This window comes from Miniopterus natalensis, chromosome 14 (assembly GCF_054644295.1).
Source record: "Miniopterus natalensis isolate mMinNat1 chromosome 14, mMinNat1.hap1, whole genome shotgun sequence".
Lineage (NCBI taxonomy): Eukaryota > Metazoa > Chordata > Mammalia > Chiroptera > Miniopteridae > Miniopterus > Miniopterus natalensis.
Window position 1 is genome coordinate 9,877,498 of NC_142094.1, and position 20,300 is coordinate 9,897,797.

A 20,300-nucleotide genomic window follows, 5' to 3' on the forward strand; every position below is an offset into this window, starting at 1 on the left:
TCCTGCTGCGCGCCCAGGCCTAGCCCGCCCGCCGCGGCGCCACGGTGGGCCCAACCCGCGCTCGCCTCCCATTCCCTCCAGAGCCCAGCAAGACAGCTGCCGCCAGCCCCAAATCCAGATACGAGCCTGGGGCTCATCCCAGGGACGCAGGGCTGTGACTCGCGCGCAGGTGGGACTTGCCCGCTGCCCGCCGCCCGCCGCCCGCTCCTGCCGCGGCCGCACTGCTGCTCGGGGGCCCAGGAGCCGCAGGTTGGCCGCAGGCTTGTCTGCCCTTCGGGAAACTCACGACACAGCAGCACAGAGTCCACACGGCACCGCAGATTAGTGAGCAGCGGTCACTAAGTGATATAAGATGTGTAGATTATATGCAATCATTTATAACAGCGATAGTTTTACTTAAAAAGCTTCACTTTATAAAAGGCTCCAGCATGGGTTTTCTAGTTCCAGCTTCTAAATGACCCGAGATGGTCTGTTTACAGATATTTAGCCTGTACTTTTTCCGTAACAGTTTTCATGTCTCTGTTTTATAGATGAATGAGTATTTCGCATAAATGCAAATCTGTGAATCCATCTGGTCCCTTGAGACACAGTAATAATAAACCAGTAAGCATTTGTCTATTATTTACTCCATTAAAGACGCTGTGCTAAATCTTAGAAGAGAAACAGTGAGGGACAGGGTCCTGATCTAAAGAGGTATCTCTCCAGCAGGGGATGTTCAAACAAGTAAAGAATTAACTAAAGGCACCGATTTTTATGTTAGTGACAGTAGGAGAAAAATTAAAGAAAAAGAGAGATACAGGTTTTACCAGACTAACTGGTATTCAGAGGAGGCCCAGAAAGGAGAGCCAGGATCAGGGACAGGAGGTGAGGGAAAGCTTTGCAGAGCCCAGACTCCTTGCTGGGTTTGGAAGGGAAATAGATGTTGAAAGGCTCAAAGAGAGTGCATTTATTAGACCCAAACAAAAGCATAGAGGAAGACCTATTTGGGGACGAGTAAGTGGCCTAATTTGAATTTGAAGAAACATTTGCAAATGAACTAAAGTTTGTTAAATCAGAAGCAGGGCCCCCACCACACACCATAAGTAAACATTAACTCAAAATGGACCACAGACCTAAATGTGATGAAGCTAGAAAACTCTTAGAAGAAAATACACAAATAAACCTGTGATCTTGGGTTAAGCAATATTCCTCAGGTACAATACCAAGAACACAATGATAAAAAACTGATAAATTGAATTTAATCAAAAATTTTAAGTTTTGCACTTCAAACACCACCATCAAGGACGGAAAAAACATCCTCCAGACTGGAGAACATATTTACCATCACGCCTGCTTTATTGTGCGTCTTTGTTGCCTTCGTTACAGATGGAAGGCCTGGGGCAACCCTGTGTGGAGCAAGTCTATCAGCATCATTTTCCAACAGGCTCAGAAGATGTTTAGCGTTTTTTAGCAATAAAGTATTTTTTATTTATTTTATTTTAAATATGTTTTTATTGATTTCAGAGAGAGGCAAGGAGAGGCAGAGAGGCAAAAACATCAATGATGAGTCTTTGATGGGCTGCCGCCTGCATGCCCCTGACTGAGGATTGAGCCTGAAACCCAAGCATGTGCCCTGACTGGGAATTGAACTGTGACCTCTTGGTTCATGGGTCGACACTCAACCACTGAGCCACACTGGCCGGGGCAAGGTGTGCTCATTTTTTTAGACATAATGCTATTACACACTTAATAGACTATATTATAGTGTAGACATAGTTTTTATATGCACTGGGGAGGCCTGTGACGTCTGCCTGTATATGTATGTGATACATCCAATGAGGACTTATGTCTAGAATGGCTTTTTAAAACTTTTACAACTCAATCAAGAAAAGACAAAAAGACCAATTTTAAAATGGGCGAAAGATTTAAAGAAACAGTTCTCCAAAGAAGACATATGAATGGCCAGTAAACACATAAAAAGATGTTCAACCTTATGTGTCACTAAGGAATTTCAAATCAAAACCACAGTGAGATGCCGCTTTACACAGACTGGAGTGGCTATAATTTTTTTAAAAGTCAGTAACAAGTATTGGCAAGGATGTGGAGAACTAAAATCCTCATACACTGCTTGTAGGATTGTAAAATGGTGCAGCCACTGTGAAAAATTGTTTCTCAAAATGTTAAATATATATCTATGACCTTGCAATTACTTTTTTAGAAACGTTCTCCAAGAGAAAAAATATATACATGTTCATACAAAGACTTGAACGTGAATGCTCACAGCAGCGTTATCCACAAGAGCCAGAACAGGGAAAACAGCCCAAATCCACCAGCCCGATAACAGAGCAACAAGACGTGGCCTGTGTCCGTGCAGTGGAATATTACTCAGCCACGAAAGGGGAGCAAGTGCTATGCAGGCTGCAAGGAGAGTGAACCTCAGAAGCACTATGCACGGAAGTCACACGCAAAGACCACATACTGTCTGATCTGATTTATCTGAAATGCCCAGGAAAGGCACAGAGCAAGAGAGGACTGGAGGTGAGGGTGGGGAGTAAGTGGCCAGGACGTTTCTTTTGGAAAGACGCGAATATTGTAAAATTAGATTGTAGTGATGGTTGCCCACTTCTGACAATAGACTAAAAATCATTGACGTGTACACTTAACACAAGTGAATTTCATGCCATGCAAATTATACCTCAATACAGCTGCTTTGTTTGATTTTAAAAGAATAGTTGATTTTTAGAGAGAGAGGAAGCGAGAGGGAGAGGGAGAAACATCGATGTGGGGGCGCAGCGTCGGCGCTGCCTCCGGAGCGCCCCTGCCGGGACCGAGCCGCAACTAGGGCCCGAGCCCGGCTGGATGGAACCTGCGCCCTGGGCGCGGGAGGGCCCGGCCGCCTGAGCCACACCGGCCAGGACTCCACACAGCGGCTTTAGTAAAATGATTTTTCTTTTATTCTTCCTTTCCTTCCTTCCTTCCTCCTTTCCTATCTTTACTTCCTTCCCTTCCTTTCCTTCCCTTCCTATCTTTCTCTGTTTCCCTTACTCTCCTGCCAAACTCTTGAGCACAGGTGAGCATTTAAAACATAAATGTTTGCCCGGCCCATGTGGCCCAGTTGGCTGAGTGTTGTCCCATGCCCCAGGAGGTCCCTGGTTCGATTCCCGGTCAGTGCAAATGCCCAGGTTGTGGGCTTGATCTCTCTCCCTCTCCTTCCTCTCTCTAAAATGAATCAAAACATATTTTTTTAAAAACCACATAAATGCTCAACAAGCACGCATGCTACCACTGCTCAGGTCAATGCATGGAATATTGCCAGCTCCCCAGTCGGCTCGCCCACACGCACAGCCTCTTCTCACCCACAGCCCCCACCTTCACCTCCAAAACCAGCTAGGCTTGCTTCTATGGAGCCACCTCCTAACTTTTCTCTATAGTTTTAACACTAAGTGTGTGTCCCTAAATACTTCATGTTAGTTTTGCTTGTTTTGAAATAGATATATAGATATATAGATGTAGAGATATAGATGATACAGATATAGATGATACAGGTAGATATAGATGATATAGATATAGATAGGGATAGAGATACAGATACAGATATAGACATAGATATAGATCTAGATATAGACATAGATACAGATATAGATATTCATACATTATGTCTACTTTTGTGTCTGGTTTCTTTCATTCAACATGTTTATGAGAATAGAGTCCAGAAATAGAGTCACAAACCTTCACTGGTTTTTGATGAAATTGCCACGGTAATTCAATGTAGAAATAAAAGCCTTTTCAACAAGTGATCAAAATCCATAAACATCTATATAACAAAGAAAGAGAGCCTTAACCGTTATATAAAAATTAACTTGAAATGGATTATAGGCCTTACTGTAAAACCTAAAACTCCCAAAATTTTAGAGAAAAAAATCAGGACAAAGAATTTTTGTGAACTTTGGTGAGGCAAAATTTTTCTAGATAGGACACAAATAGCTCGACCCATTAAGAATGTTTTGGATAAATGAAAAAACAAACCACAGACTGAAGAAAATATTTGAAAAATACAGAACTAATAAGTGACTTCTGTCCAGAATACATAAAAATTCTCAAAATTTAATAATACCAACTATTATGGCTAAAATTAAGAAACCTGACAGTACCCCGTGAGTGAGTAGGCAGAGCCAATGCCACTCGCACACGTTTCTGGTGGGAGGAAAACGCAGTACAAACACTTTGGAGAACAGTCTGGCAGTTTCTCATAAAGCTGAACATACGCTTATCCCGGAGCCCAGTGATCTCATCCCTAAGGACATTCCCAGGAGAAGTGAGAACATATATCCACACAAAGTCCAAATATTTAGAGGAGTTTTATTCATAATCATGAAAAACTGGAAAACCCAGTGCCGGTCAACTGGAAAGTGAGTAAACAAGTGCGGTGCTTCTATTCCAGGGACACTGCTCACCGGTGAAGAGCAGTGAGCTGCTGGCGCTCATGCGACAACGTGGGCGCACCTCAAAAACATCTGCCGGGTGAAAGAAGTCATGTAAGAAAGGCTGTGCACCGAGGGACTCCATCATGCCGTGAAAAAGGCAAATTCACAGGAACACAGCTGACCAGTGTATTCTAGGGGCTGGAGCGGGGTTATGGGATTGACTTCAAGGGGCAACCGAGACCTTCTGGCATCAGTAAAATATACTGTGTCTTGACTGTGGCATCAGTTACGTGACTGTTTACACTTGTCAACACATTCAACTCTACACCTTCTTGGGGTGAATTTATATATCAATAAGTTTGACTTTGAAAATATTCATTTCTGTTGTTTTGTGTAGCTGTCATTTCTAAATTATTGTTCTGGATTATATCACTGTATGAATAAGCCACAGTTTGTTTAATTATTTTACTATTGATGGGCATTGAAATATTTATCACTTTGCGATTACAAACACTCCTGGTAATTCTCTTACCTATCCCATGGCCCATGTGTCTCAGGGGGCACGTGCAAGCAGTCCTGGTAAGTAAATACTTAGGACTGGAATTGCTGGGTCATGCAGTGTGCATATCTTCCACTCTAACAGACAATGCCAAACTTATTTAGTGAACTGATGGTAACAATTTATACTCTCACCAGCAGTGAACGTTCCACACTTTTGCCAACAGCTGGCATTGTTAGTCTTTTTTCTTTTAGTAGCCAATGTAATGGATGTGTAATAGTATCTCATTGCAGTTTGAATTTGTACTCCCCTGATAATTAATCATATTTAGCACCTTTTCTTAAGTTTATTGACAATTTTTATTTCCCTTTTGTGAACTGCCTATTGGGAGTATCCTGTTCATTTTCCCCGGAGTTTGTCCGTCTTTTTCTTACTGATATGCAGTAGTCCTTTATATTCTCTCTTTGTCAACTCTGGGCTGCAAGCATCTACTCAGGGGCTTGCTCTTCCCTCTGCAATTGGTGTCTTTTGATGAAAGTAAGTCTGTAATTTTAATGTAGTCCCATTTATCAATCTTTTCTTTTTGCTTGGTGTTTTGTGGTCTTGTTTAAGAAGTTTTCATCTAACCTGAGGTCAAAAAGCTATTCTCCTTTATCAAATTCTAAGTGCTTCATGATTTTGACTTTAACATTTATATTTACACTGCACCTTAAATTGATTTTTCTGTATGATGTGAAGTGAGGGTGAAGATCAGTTTTTATCCGTGTGGCTAGTAAATCATCTAAACGCCATTTATTCAAAAAGCCACCTTCCCCCTCTGCTCATAAACCAAGTTTCCATGTGCATATGAGCCTGAGTTGTTGCATATTTAAAATTGTTTTCTATAGTATCAACTCTTGAACGACAGACCGGCTGGATATAAAGTTGTTATTGTTTGCTTACTTTCATTTAAGGTGGTCTGCCTTTTTGTGACCTAGGTGAGCTCTGAGTTTATTTATTTACTTTTTAATATATCTTTATTGATTTCAGAGAGAGGAAAGGAGAGGGAGAGAGAGAGACAGAAACACCAGTAATGAGAGAGTCATTGATCAAGCCCTCAACCCGGGCATGTGCCCTGACCGAGAATCGAACCCCAATCGCCTGGATCCTAGTTCGATGCTCAACCGCCGAGCCACACCCGGCCGGGCTGAGTTTATTTTTAAATACTACTCCAACGATACCTTGCTTCATATGTTTCTTTTGGGAAGTCTGAGGTCAGTCTAAGTCTCTTGCTCTTATAAGTTGTTTAGTCTTTCCAAACCCAGAAGCTCTGAAAATACCTCATCTTTAAAGTCTCATACTTAGTAATTACTAAGATTTGTCTTGGAGTTGAACATTGTAAGTCAATTTTACATGGTACCCAGAGGGCCTTTGAATCAAATAGGGTCCAGTGTTAACTTATCTCTGGAAAGTTTTCTTGGATTATAGTTTTAAATATTAGTTCTATTCTTTTTCTTTTCTTTTTTTCTTTTTTCTTTTTTTTTAATATACCTTTATTGATTTCAGAGAGAGGAAAGGAAAGGGAGAGAGAGAGACAGAAACATCAATGATGAGAGAGTCATTGATCGAGCCCACAACCCGGGCATGTGCCCTGACCGGGAATCGAACCCCGATCGCCTGGATCCTAGGTCGACGCTCAACCGCTGAGCCACGCCCGGCCGGGCTCTATTCTTTGTTTTTCTTCTTCAGGGTTCCTAATATACGTATGTTGTCTCTTCTTTGCTTGTCTTCTGTTTAACCCATTTTCTCTCTGGACCTTTTTCACTTTTTTAGTTTCAGTTTTATTTTCTTGGCTATTTTCCTGCTTTTCTTCAATATTCTTTATAAAATGTTTATTTGACTCTATTCACCCCTTGGGCACTTCTGAAATTCAGTTTTCACTTCTGATATGACTCCCTCTTCCTTGAATTCAATCAACTCTTGTTTCAATTCTTATTTTCTTTGCTCATTTCTCTTAAGTTTTTAATTTCTGATCCAAGGTGTTTTTCAAATCTTGATGTTCCTGTTTTAGGTTAATACAGGTTGGAATGTTGTGTTACAGTTTTCTTCTGCTTAGTGGTTTCAGGGAGATTTTCATCAACTGACATGTTCTCATTCTCATTGTCGCTTTGTGTAGATGAAAGCTGCATATGCCTGTGCATTCCATGAGCAGGCCTCGTGGTGACGGTGGCGTTTACAAGATCCCCACCCCAAACCCCCTCTTTCTTCTGTCAGTGCAGCTAAGTGCATTTTTCTTCATAGATGGTTTGAGGGAAGGGCATATGTGCATTTTTGGATATTTTGTCTCTTTTGTCTTCCAAGATTCTATATTTCCCTCTCTTGTTAATTGTTTTCCTTCTACTATCCAGAATTCAAGTAATTCTCCTTTTTCTAGGATTTTTGTGAGGATGTTGAAATCTACAGAAAAGTTTAAATAATTTTTCGGCCACCACTCATATTTATCACTGGGATACTATGAATTGACATTTTATAATTTTTGCCTATCACATATTGGTGAAACTATCCTTCTAACCATCAATTAATGCATTTTAGTTTTGATACATTTCAAAGTTAATTGTCCACATCTGTACATTTTGCCTTAAATACTTTATTATGTATATTTTTAAATAGAGCTCAATACTTCTTTACAAGTTAATGTAACATATACCATACATAATGAAATGCCTAATATTTAGTTTATATTTTCTAAATTTTAACAACTGCATATATCTGTGTAACCCAAATCCCTATCAAGATATAGAACATCACCATCACCCTAGACATTTCCCTTATGCCCCTTCCCAATAAACCCTCTACCCCATACTCACAGACACAACATTGTTCTGATTTTTCCAGCATGGATTAGTTTTACCTGTTCTAGAATTTCATATAAATGGTATATACTCTTTTGTGTAGGCTTATTTCTCTCAGTGTAATGTTTTTGAGATTCATTCATGTTACTTTTACTTTATCAGTAATTAATTTCTTTTTATTTCTGAGTAGTGTTTTATTGTATGAACATAGCAGAGATTCTTTATTCTCTGGTTCATAGACTTTGGGGTTATTTCCAATTTGAGGCTATTAGGAAATAGCAACTGTGAATATTCTTGTGCAAGTATTTTTGCATGTATTTGTTTCTTTTCTATTAGGTAAATATGAGGAGTGGAATTGAGCTCTATATACATTTTAGAATCAGCTTGTTAATTTATTCAAAGCAGTTGTACAATTTTACACTCCCACCAATAATGTTGGAGGATCTGCAACCTTACCAACTTGTGATGTTGTCAGTGTTTTTAATTTTAGCCATTTGTAAGTCTTCTTTGGTGAAGTTGAAAACTTGCCCAATTTTATTGAGTTATTTCTCTTTGAGTTGTAAGAATTCATACATTTTGATAGCATTTCTTTATCAGATATGTTTGCAAATATTTATTCCTACTCTGTAGCTTCCCTATTCATTTTCTTAATGTGTCTTTTACAGAGCAGAAACAGTTAATTTTGAGTCTAATTAATCGATTTTATCTCTTATGCTTAATGTGTCTTTAAACTGCCTGGGAAATTTTCACCTGCATTCAAGTCATGAAGATACTCAAGTTTCCTTTAAAAGCTTTATGGTTTTAACTTTTATGTTTAAGTCTGTGGTTGATCTCAAATTAAATGTTGTGTCTGCTGTGTGAGGTAGGGGTTAGTGCTCATTTTTTCCCATATGGTTACCCAGTTATTCCAGTATAGTTTGTTGAAAAGACTTTCCTTTCCCCATTGGATTTTTCAGGCAACTTTGTTGAAAATAAATGACGTATAACTTAGGGATCTACTTCTGGCTCTCTATTCTGTTCCATTGGCCTATTTCTTGACCCTTATTATAGTATCAAACTGTCCTGCTTCTTGTAATGTTCTAACAACTCTTGAAGTTGAGTAGTTAATTCTAACAACTTTATTTTTTTTCAACTTTGCTTTGTATATTCTAGGTTCTTTTCATCTCTATATACATTTTAGAATCAGCTTGTTAATTTCTACAATATTTCTGATGGGATTTTTATTAGGATTATGTTGAATCTGTGAATCAGTTTGAGGAGAATGTCAACAATATTGAACCTGCCAACCCATGAGCATGGTATAAATCTCTACTTATTTATATCTCCTTTAATTCTTTTCAGCAAGGTTTTGTGATTTTTAGTGTATAGGTCTTACACATCTTCAGTTAATTTGTTTGTTTTACTTTTAAAATTTATCTTTATTGTTGAGAGTATTACAGGTATCCCATTTCCACCCCCCCAATTGATCTCATCGACTTTCCTCCCACCCCCTTCCCAAGCCTTCACCCCATTATTAACTGTGTCCATAGGTTATGCATATAACTTCTTTGGTTAATCTCTTCCCACCCTCCACCCCCCTTCCTTCTTTTTTTTTTTTAATTTTCACCCGAGAATATTTTTTATTGCTTTTCGGAGAGAGAGAGAGAAACATCAATGTGAGAGAGAGAGAGAGAGGGGGGGAGAGAAACATCAATGTGAGAGAGAGAGAGAGGGAGAGAAACATCAATGTGAGAGAGACACATTGATTGGTTGCCTCCGACACGCGCCCCAACTGGGGCCAGAGATGGAGCCCTAAACCCAGGTACATGCCTTTGGCCAGAATTGAAACCAGGACCCTCCAGTCCACAGCCTGATGCTCTAACCACTGAGCTAAACTGGCCAGGGCTAAAAAATCTACCGTTTCCACTGGTCCATAGCTTAGAATAATGTCTGGGGGGCTGTAAGCAACTGCCCTGGGGATGAAGGCAGAAATTCAGGTGGAATTCCCAAGGCCAGGGGGCTGCAACTACCCTTCGATGGCCAATGAGTTAAAGAGGCCTTTAATCACACCTGAGAGGGGGCTTTCGCAGAGGTGCTACCCAGGGTTGGCCTGCGGCGACTGCTGAGGTAGAGCCCATCTGGATGAGCGGCACTTCCTGCTCTAGGTAGCGGTTCTTCAGGAAGCCACAGAGGGGAGGGCTGAGTTAGCACAGCCCCAGGGTGCAGATCCAGCAGGGCCAGCTGAAGATTCAAACCTAGAACCATGAAGGCCTCCAAGGAATCCGAAGTGTGACCCGATTCATCCTGAGACAGCTTCTGCCTATCTTCTAAGAAGGCACTGTTGGTACCCTTGTATTTTTGCCTTGCCAATTCACAGAAGTGGCACACACCCTTTAGGGCCATGCGTTGCAATTAAAATAGTAATCCAAAGAGAGTTAGACGTTGGAGGTTCACAAACACAGGCTGGCCAGGTAGCGGAGAGTGGCCTTGGCTTCATTTGAATAATTCTGAAGGTTCTGGGAGCTCTTGCTGGAAACAAGGCACTAATCATAAAAATCCAAGGTTCCTGGTGTCGCAGCCATGGGCTATCTGAGAGGCAGCCTGGAAGCTGAGGCTGGACAGGAGACTGGGGGGTGGTCAGAGCCTAGAAGCAGAATAGGCCTGCAGTATCTTCCATCCAAATGCTGTTGAATTAAGAGACAGATCCGTGGGGCCTTCAAATGCACCATCTCTTAATTATTTTAAATTTTATCCATTGACTTGCCTCTCTGTATCTCACTTTTAGTAATCTCTTCAGATACATCAGCCAGATCTCAATTATTTAACCAATTTTATACTCAGTTTCTTTAGCTTTTAGTTTAAGCTTTTTCTAATCTTCCCAGTTATTCCCATTTTTGTATTGGCCCAAAATGTATTAATGCAAATTATATTGCAGTCATTGGCGCCTGCCCTTAGATAACCCTGTCTCCCTCATTTGCTTACCATTTGCTATTTGGAAGGGCATGTTTCAAGAACAAAACGCCATAAAGGCATGTTATATCTAGAATATAGTTGCTTTCAGCGTTTACTCCACCTTACCGTTCGAAGCAGAATTCTCTGGACCCCTTCATATCCCCAATGTCAGTAAACTAAAAATCTAGTATATGGAGCAAATGTTTATTGAATTTAGGCTTACTACTTTTATTTTGTATTTATTTATTTTTAAAAATATATCTTTATTGATTTCAGAGAGAGGAAAGGAGAGGGAGAGAGAGAGATAGAAACATCAATGATGAGAGAGTCATTGATCGAGCCCACAACCCGGGCATGTGCCCTGACTGGGAATCGAACCCCGATCGCCTGGATCCTAGGTCGACCCTCAACTGCTGAGCCACGCCCGGCCGGGCTGGGCTTACTACTTTTAAAAAAGGAATGGAGGAGATGATATTTTCATAGATGCATAAAGGCGTAGAGAATTATTACATTTCAATAGACTAATAAAAGTCTCATGACCTTCGTCATCATCAAAAGGCCCAGAAATATAGGCTCAATCATAGAACTTTAGTACTGGGCACTCCAGTCCTACCAATGGCTCCTGGTCCTTAGAAACTGAAATCTTCAATGTGGCTCAATGCCATCCGAAGTCTCCCATAATCAATTCATACTATTCTCGTTCTCTTTTCTAAAAGAGACTTTCTTTTCTAGAGAAGTTTAACATTTACAAAAAGTCAAGCAGATAATACAGAGTTAGTTGCCCCTTCCCTAGTTTCCACTATTCTTGACATCTTGCATTAGTGTAGCATGTTTGTAACTGATAAGCCAAAACTGATATTATTAATTAAAGCCTGTATTTGTTAGTTTCCCTTTGTGTTGTACAGTTGTACAGGTTTGACAAGTGCATAATGTCATGTGTCCACCGCCACATTATCATAAGGTTATAGTCTCAATACCCTAACAATCCCATGCTCCAACTTCTCACCGTGCCCCACTCCAGGCTCCTGGCAATCACTGATCTTTTCACTATCTCTATGTCATATAGTTGGAACCTTACAGTACACAGCAATGTGCATTTAAGGGTATTCCATGTGTTTTTGTGATTTAATAGCTCATTGTTTTTGCACTAATATTCCAATATTTGGATGTACCACAGTTTACCCACTCACTCGCTGAAGGACACCTTGGCTGCCTCCAGTTTGGCAATAATGAATGAAGCTGCCATACCCATTCACGTGCAGGATTTTCTGTGGATACACATTTTCAAATCATTTGGGGAAATATCTAGGAATGCAATCATTGGATCGTATGGCAAGACTATGTCTACCTTTGTAAGAAACCGCCAAGCTGTCTTCCAAAGGGGCTGCACCATTTTGCATTCTCACCAGCAGGGAATGAGAGATCCTGTATATCCTCGCCAGCACTTGGAATTGTCAGTACATGTGCAGCAGTATCTTGCTGCTGTTTCTTTTCAAATGTCTTTATTGATTTCATAGAGAGGCAAGGAGAGAGATAGAGATAGAAACATCAATGATGAGTCATTGATCAGCTGCCTCCTGCACGCCCCCAACTGGGGATCGAGCCCACAACCCGGGCAAGTGCCCTGACCGGGAATCGAACCCCGATCGCCTGGATCCTGGGTCGACGCTCAACCACTGAGCCACGCCTGGCCAGGCTAGTGATTCTTTTTAATTGGGCTGTTTTGTTATTGTTGAGTTTAAGAGTTCTTTGTACATTTTGGATACAGTCTTTTATCAGGTGTGTCATGCAAATGTTTTCTCCTAGCCGTAGCTTGCCTTTTCATTTCTTTTATAGTGTCTTTTGTGAAGTTATTCATTTTAATGAGGTCCAGCCTATTTTTTATTTCATGCATGTTTTTAAAGGTGTTGTATCTAAAAATTCATCACCAAGCCAAAGTCACCCAGGTTTTGGCTTGTGTTATCTTCAAGAGATCTTACAGTTTTGTATTTTACATTAGTTTATGATCTATTTTTAGTTAATTCTATGAAAGGTATAAGGCCAGTGTCTAGGTTTTTTTGCATGCGGGTGTCCAGTTTGAACATTTGTTGGAAAGACCATCCTTTCTCCATTGCATTGCCTTTGCTCCTTTCTCAAAGATCAGCTGGTTACACGGTGTTCTCTCTCTGGGCTGACTACTCTGTTCCACTCTTCATCTCTTTTGCTAATGACATTGTCTTGATCACTGTACCCTGAAGTCAGGTCTTGTCAGTCTGCTGATGTTGCCTTTCTTTTAAACCCTCACCCGAGGATATTTTTCCCATTGCTTTTCAGAGAGAGTGGAAGGGGGAGAGAGAAACATCGATGTGAGACACACCGATCAGTTGCCTCCCACACGCGCCGACCGGGGCCTAGCCTGCAACCGAGGTGCGTGCCCTTGGCCGCAGTGGAACCAGGGACCCTTCAGTCCACAGCCCGATGCTCTAACCACTGAGAAAACTGGCCAGGCTGATATTGCTCTTCGTGTTCAGTACTGTGCTGCCTATTCTGGGCCTTTTGTCTTCCCAGATAAACTTTAGAATCAGTTTGTCTACATCCAAAAATTACTGCGATTTTGACTGAGCTTGCACTGAACGTATGGACCAAGCTGTGCCACCTTAATACTGAGTCTTCCTATCTGTGAACATGGAACATCTCTCCATTCACTTTGCCTTTGATCTGTTTTCATCAGAGTTCTGTCGCTTTCCTCAGACGGATGTTGTACGTATTTGTTGAGACTTATACCTACGCATTTTATTTTCGGGGTGCTAATGCAAATGGTACTGTTTTACATTTCACATTCCAATTGTTTGTTGCTGGTATATTGGAATGCAATTGATTCTTTTTATATTAACCTTGTGTCCTGCAACCTTATTATATGAACTTATTAGTTACTGGAGGGTTTTTTGACATTTCTTTAAGATTTTCTACATAAATAATCATGTCACTGGGAACAAAATCAGTTTTATTTCTTCTTTCCCCTTATATACCTTTTACTGTCACATTTCACTTGCTAGAACATTCCAGTATGATGTGGCACAGGAGTGGGCAGTGGGGACATCCTTGCCTTGTTCCTGATTGTAGCAAAAAAGTATCTAGTTTCTCAACATTAAGTATGATATGAGCAGTTATTAAATATAAGTTCTCTGTCTTGTTAAGCTGTCCTTTCTGGTCCTTTGGCTAGAGAGCAGGATTTTCTGGGATCTTTATTTGCACTCAAAGTTTGGAGTTGTCACTTTTTCCAGTAATCGGTACAGGACATATGAGGAAATAAGGAATCCCGGAAGCTCACACTGTGTTCCTTGGTTCCCCAGGCCCCTGGCCAGTCTGCCTTCTTCTCTCCCACCCACCTTTCATCGTCTTATATTTTATATATCATGATCAGGATTTTTTAGCTGTACTTAGCAGGAAGGATAGGGAAAAGAAATTTGGAATCAAAAGTCCTTTCTCCATCATTTTAATGTGTGTGTAACGATATTGCGGTAATGTCTTTTAGAGACATTCATTTACAGATGAAATAGAATGTCTGAGGTAAACTTCAAATAACTCGGGGTGGGTAACGGGGAGACACAGCGCAAGTGAGATTCGCTCTGAATGGTAATTGTTGAAGATGGGGATAAAAACATGGAGGTTTCTTCTGTTTTAGCTGGAGTTACATTCTCTCAGCCTGAACACCACACATTTAATTGATGAAAAATGAAAACAATTAGCTTAACAAATGCATTTTACTTGATATCAAAGTATTTCAAAATATGGGGACCTTGAACAATAAAAGGGGTCCTTGGTGGTGAGAAGGTGGAGACCATCATGTCAGAATGTTGCGATTTCTATTAAGGTTTGGGACAGTAACCTATGAACTTAGGCATAGACACTCAGTATTCAGGAAGAAATATACTCTCTATAGAATTGGTAATACAGTGGTCCCTCGGTTTTCATAATCTGTTCCGGACGATTGCTCGAGTTCTGAAATGTTCGAAAACCGAGGAACCCACAGCCGACAGCTAGGCCTCAGGATCTTGCCTGCAGTGGAAGCCATATGGTCTGTTCACTTCTGAAGTGTGTTTGAAAACCGAAGCATTTCCTTCTGGGTTTACGGTGTTCGTAAAATGAAATGTTCGTCAACGGAGACGTTCGAAAACTGAGGTACCACTGTAGCCTAAAATGTGTACTCTAATCTTCTGTTGGACATGTGTGAGGCACAGTATTTCAGAGTATTCACATATTTCGCTAATTCCGCAAGGAACTTTTCTTTCACATTGTGGCATCTGAAATCCAAATACTTCTAAACACTGTTATATCATAATCTAATTTGTAGTAATTTTTTAAACGGTACATTTTGTAATCTCTGGGTGGTCTTCTTAACTGTATGTAACCAGCTTAGCCACCACGGGAACCATCCTACACTCTTCAGTGTTTTAAAGAACTGTTCCCTCAGTCTTAGGGCTGGGTCAGGGGGAAATATGGAGCTAGAATAAAGAAGTAAAATATAACTATGAATGTTTACCAAAGCACAGAATGGGTGGAAAGGAAGGAGGAGACCTTACTACCAGCAGAAATAAAGCCAGAAATCTCCAATTTAGGGACATGAATAAAAATCTTAGTTACTATGGTAAAGAACTTCATTAATAATAAGCAGATGCCTTCAGGTGCTAAATTCCATTAACCTCTCAATCTATAGAAACACAAACGTTACAGACATTGGCCAAGCCCCCATTCTTTCCCTGCTAATACTGATACCAGGCCATCTACCAAAACTCCTTATTAATAGGATTTGACTTCCAATAACTTTTTCTGACAGTTGATTATAAAGTAGAACTTCAACATTATGGTTTAGGATTATTTTAGAAACAGAAGTAAGTGCTTTTGTGATTGAACTCCACTCTCCATTAACACAGAATTGGTACTGGCTTTCACTATTTGCTTGTTGCGAGTTTTAAATGGACACAATTGTAAATAAAGGATCTGAAACAGAGGCCCTGATAAAGCTTAAATGGAATCATTTTCCACAACTCCAGTTTTATTTAGATTTTATGTGGTTGCCCAGAGACACAATTACAGAAGATATATTTATATTATATATAAAATATAGATAATGTGGGAGTTTCTGACAAATGATTGTTAATGAAAACTTATTAACTATGTAACCTTGAATGCCAGAGAAACCTCAGTATGTACAGATCAGCACGAAGCTCCCAGTTCGTAAACTTTGGTTGTATGAAGATGCCTCAAGCACCAAGGAACAAACAATAATCCTAATTAAAAAAGAAAACATCTCAAGAAACAAAAAATCCTTCAACTCTCTTGAATCTATTTTTTTTAAACATCATTTGGGGAAATTCTCTTTTATTCTACCTTTTCTTCCATCTTGGTCAGTTTCAAAAACCATTATCAATAAAAACTGATCAGGGAAAAAAGGACCGACAACAATGACAGACAGAGGTGATGCGTCAAAGAAACTATTTCTGGAAATTATTCTGCTTAAATACAAAACTGTCTTAACCCAGGAGATCTGTATTATGGAACATGCAGGAAAAAAGCTCTGACCAGCTCAAACAACGCAATCGTATGGGAGCCGGGACGGAAGCCCGTGAAGTGATCTTTAGCAGACCCAGCTGGAGATTCTTGGGCTTCAACTTCTTCCCTGGCATCACCGCATCTGCTGGCTGCAGAGCCATTTGTGTAACATACAGGCATCGAAAAAGAGACCTGATGGATGAGCACAGCCTTTCAGGGACTTCACACAGAATCTGATGGGTGAAAGGAAGATAATCGAAGAGTGAAGACTGAAATAAAAAAATGGGGAAAAATTTCAGGTCTGTGTAAGTCAGGACGGAGGGGGCTTTAGAGGAACAAACTGACAGCTGCATGTGTGGGAGGGACTGCATCCCTGCATACAGTGTGGATTACACACGTTTATATTAAGTCAGTTCATATATCACAGCTGACGATTCAGACGGGCTGTTTGCTGAGAAGCGGGAGGAGGTCCTATTCACTGCGCTCCTCGGGCCGCGGGCCTCTGTCCCGCTGGCTGGCGGTCTCCGCGCAGGACTCAGCAGCATGGTAGATGAACGGGTAGAGCTTCACGTCGGGTCCGGGGCTTGAACAGTTTCTACACTCCTCGTTGTAATAGCGCAGCAACAGCTTATACACTTCTCCTGGGGAGAAAGGACAGACCAATTGCACATTAAGGTATGTAGACAGATAAAATGACTACAGAACACTCAGCTGTATTGTAATCTAAGGAAAATACGCTTACACCTGACTACTGAAAATAGAGTATGAATTTCTTATGCCTGCAGGGCTTTCCTGACAGAAAGACAAATTTTTAAAAATAACTTAAATAAGCTATTTATTAGCTCATGATCACAACAGGCTATATACAAGGTCGGTCAAAAGTAGGTTTATAGTCATGAGTGCATGAAACAAGAGTTCACTCTTATTCTTACTATTTATTCTTACATTTTCTATATGAAAAACTGTAAACCTACTTTTGCCCCACCCTGTCTAGTGGATTACCCATGCATCGTTTTGGGGTTTGCAGCAACTCTAATTCTACACTCAGCTCCCCTTTCGTGCGCAGCTGGCACACACTAGCTGAGCATGCCGGCGTGTCTGATAAACGTGACTAGGGACAAGGCTGCTGACCCCCACGCCTTCTCTTCTCTTAGTTTCCTGTACATACAGATATAGAAATGGGAGACTCCAGCTTCTCAGCTTTACTTTAATAAGCTGATACACCCTTTCAAGATTGTGGATGACACTTTGCCAGAAAAAAATGGTTCTACAAATGTTGCCTAAGACCATCCCCCACAACCCTCAAAAATCCCACTTCATTTTTTCTTATTCCCTGTGATCCATCCAAGTTTAGCAGGTGCTCCTCCTGTTAAATCTATCCAGCTACCATCTCCTGCTTACCAACAGTCAGTTTCCGTTCAGTGAGAAAAGTGTGCATGCTGTAAATGTCTCTCATCAATTCCGAGTCCCCAAAGGTGAAATAAACCACGTCTCGCTCAGCTACAGCAGCTGCCAGTATCTGTATCAAGGCTGCAGCAAAGAGAAAAAACATGGCTATGCTATGACACTCCCCATGAAAGCGCCTTTAGTTCTTTCAACCAGCTATATTATAGCCAGTGTGCCAGAGATTTATCCTGCATTAAAGATTTATAAACCCAACACGCACATTATTAGAAATGGCAACTAGAGGACGGGTATAAATCATCCAGTTGTGCGACTTCTCAGACATGCCGCTGAGATTGTCACTGAGCCACGGAATTCCCATCAAGCACCTTCGTGGGAAAACGAAGGGGCCTTTGAGGCAGCACAGTCAAGGCACTAAGGTGGTGTTTCTTCCTGCTTATATTAATCTGGAACTAAAATGCTTGTGTTCGCTTACCTAATTATTTTGTCTCATTACACAGCGACTGGTCTTCTGTATCGCAGTCTCTGCAGGTGCGAGGCTGCACGCCCTCGTTAGCCCTACGGAAGCACCCTCCTTCCTCCTGCACTCCCACCTCTACCCAGCCACTGCCAGTGGAGCGAATGCTACTGGAAGCACTGGAGGTGACCTTGGTGTGCCGGGAAGGGAAAACCATCCCCAGGAACCAACGTTACAAATCACTGAGACAAGTATGTTTCCAAAAATTAAGTTTCTTTATCATCTTCATCTCAACAGACAAAATTTATTTGAAATAACAAAACTGCACACAGGTACAATAAATGCCCTTTTACTAATTATATATCTTTTTCCTTAACAAAAAAAAAGGAGGTGAAAACTGAACTAAAACAGGGTAAGTTTTGCATAGTTTTGAATGAAAACATGTTAATATTCTACATTTCAAAAAATAAAATTAAAACAGTATGAATAGGAATGAGGAGGAGCCTATAACTAAAAGCAAACTAAAACAAATGAGCCTAATTTTATTTCAAAAGAACAAAAGAACTACACTGAAGGGGAAGGAAAAAGGAGAGGGTGAAAGAAAGAACTAACATAACTTACGAACAGTGTTTCACTAATATACCCTCAGTCCTGGGCATGAAGGAAAGAATTACAAACAAATTGCGCACTCTTTTTACTCTATTTGCTTACCACAGTAGTACAGGCAAAGCAATTCTGAAAGTATTTTAAATATATTTCAGGATTGAGCAAATGAGTAAATGTTGATATTGTTGGAGCTGGGGATCTCTCTAATGGGAAAAGACAAGAATCTCTGGCAGATGCATTGAAATGGAAGACATTGGTATGTGCTCATAACATCTAAATACGTGTGTGTGTGTGTGTGTGTGTGTCTCAGAGAGAGAGGGAGAGAGAGAGAAAGGGAAAGAGAGGGAGGGGGAGAGAGAGGGGGAGAGAGAGGGAAAGAGAGAGGGAGGGAGAGGGAGAGAGAGAGCGCATCTCTTGCTTTGTCTGCTGGAAAAGCTCAAATGAAGACATCCCAGTAGCAGTGAGCACACCTAGTGCCCAGATCTTGGTATCTAATACCACTCCCCCTAAAAGAAGTAGGATTCCTCAGGGAAATGCCTAATTCCATGGTTGGAACAGGACAAGCAGAAGACAAGCCCAAAATATTTTGCTATACCAGAAAGTAAGGAAATGTTAAAAAAAAAAAAAAATGACAGGAAAAAAAAAATTCATGGGAGTTTGTCCCATGAATACAGGAGCCAATTTGAAGACGCTCCCACTAGCCAAATCTGGAAGCTAAGCACCAAAATATTAAGCACAGTAATAAATGACAAACTACTGAAAAAATACTAATCGCTGAGTCCACACTGATAATACATAATAAACAGAGAAAGGAAGGAGGGGACTTGCTCATAGGAGAAAGCCAAAGACTAACCAGTAAGTGTGGAGATACTGCTGGAATGAGATAATCCTCTTTTGCAACCATCAAGGCAAAGATTGGATCTGGCAAAAATCATGAAAGGATGCTAACTCTAAGGGAAATTTTGTCTTAAAGTGTCTTCCCACAGACTACTTATTAGCTACAAGAAAGGGGAAAAACTTAAAATCTAGACAGTGGAGAAATCAGACAACACCTTGACTAGGTGATCAGAACTAATACCACCAGTGGGGTCAGATGGCCATCAAGTGCCTTAGACACTATCACCCATGCAGTGCTCTGAGAATGAAGAGCCTCACACTGACCACAAGGAAACAGCAAACAAACTCAAGGAACACTGTATTCTTTAAACATATTGATGTCATAAAAGACAAAGAAGGCTGGAGAAACACTCCAGATTCAAAAGGAGGCTACAGGACATAACAAATAAATGCAATACCTGTCTCTAGACTCTGTATTGAAGGGCAAAAAGGCTATAAATGGTTTTATTAGGCCGCCTGACAAAATTGGAACATAGATGATAGAGTAGATAAAAAAGTCTATCAATGCATAATTATGAAATTAATAACTATAATGTATTTTATAGAGAAAACATTGTATTCTTAGCCCGTGGACAGACAATTGTGTGGGAAAAGCCTGAAGAGGGGGTAGGAGTGGAGGGGTAGTGGGGGGGAAGGGGACATCTATAATACTTTCAACAATAAAGATAAACTTAAATAAATAAAGATAAAGTTTTTAAAAAGACATTATACTACATGTGAGATTCTAAAATACCAAAGTA

General features: G+C 40.6%; 1 protein-coding gene across 2 annotated transcripts in view; it reads right to left on the reverse strand.

Annotated features, from left to right (window-relative positions):
* Positions 1-15,662: 15,662 nt before the first annotated feature.
* PARG (poly(ADP-ribose) glycohydrolase) overlaps positions 15,663-20,300 on the reverse strand; it is a 142,612-nt gene continuing 137,974 nt past the window's right edge. For both annotated transcript variants that reach the window (XM_087824258.1, XM_087824257.1), the window contains exons 17-18: positions 17,598-17,726; positions 15,663-16,837 (exon numbers count right to left, since the gene is read on the reverse strand). In XM_087824258.1, coding sequence (XP_087680384.1) covers positions 16,668-16,837; positions 17,598-17,726 — 299 coding nt within the window. In that variant the 3' untranslated portion in view covers positions 15,663-16,667. The remainder of the gene's footprint in view (positions 16,838-17,597; positions 17,727-20,300) is intronic.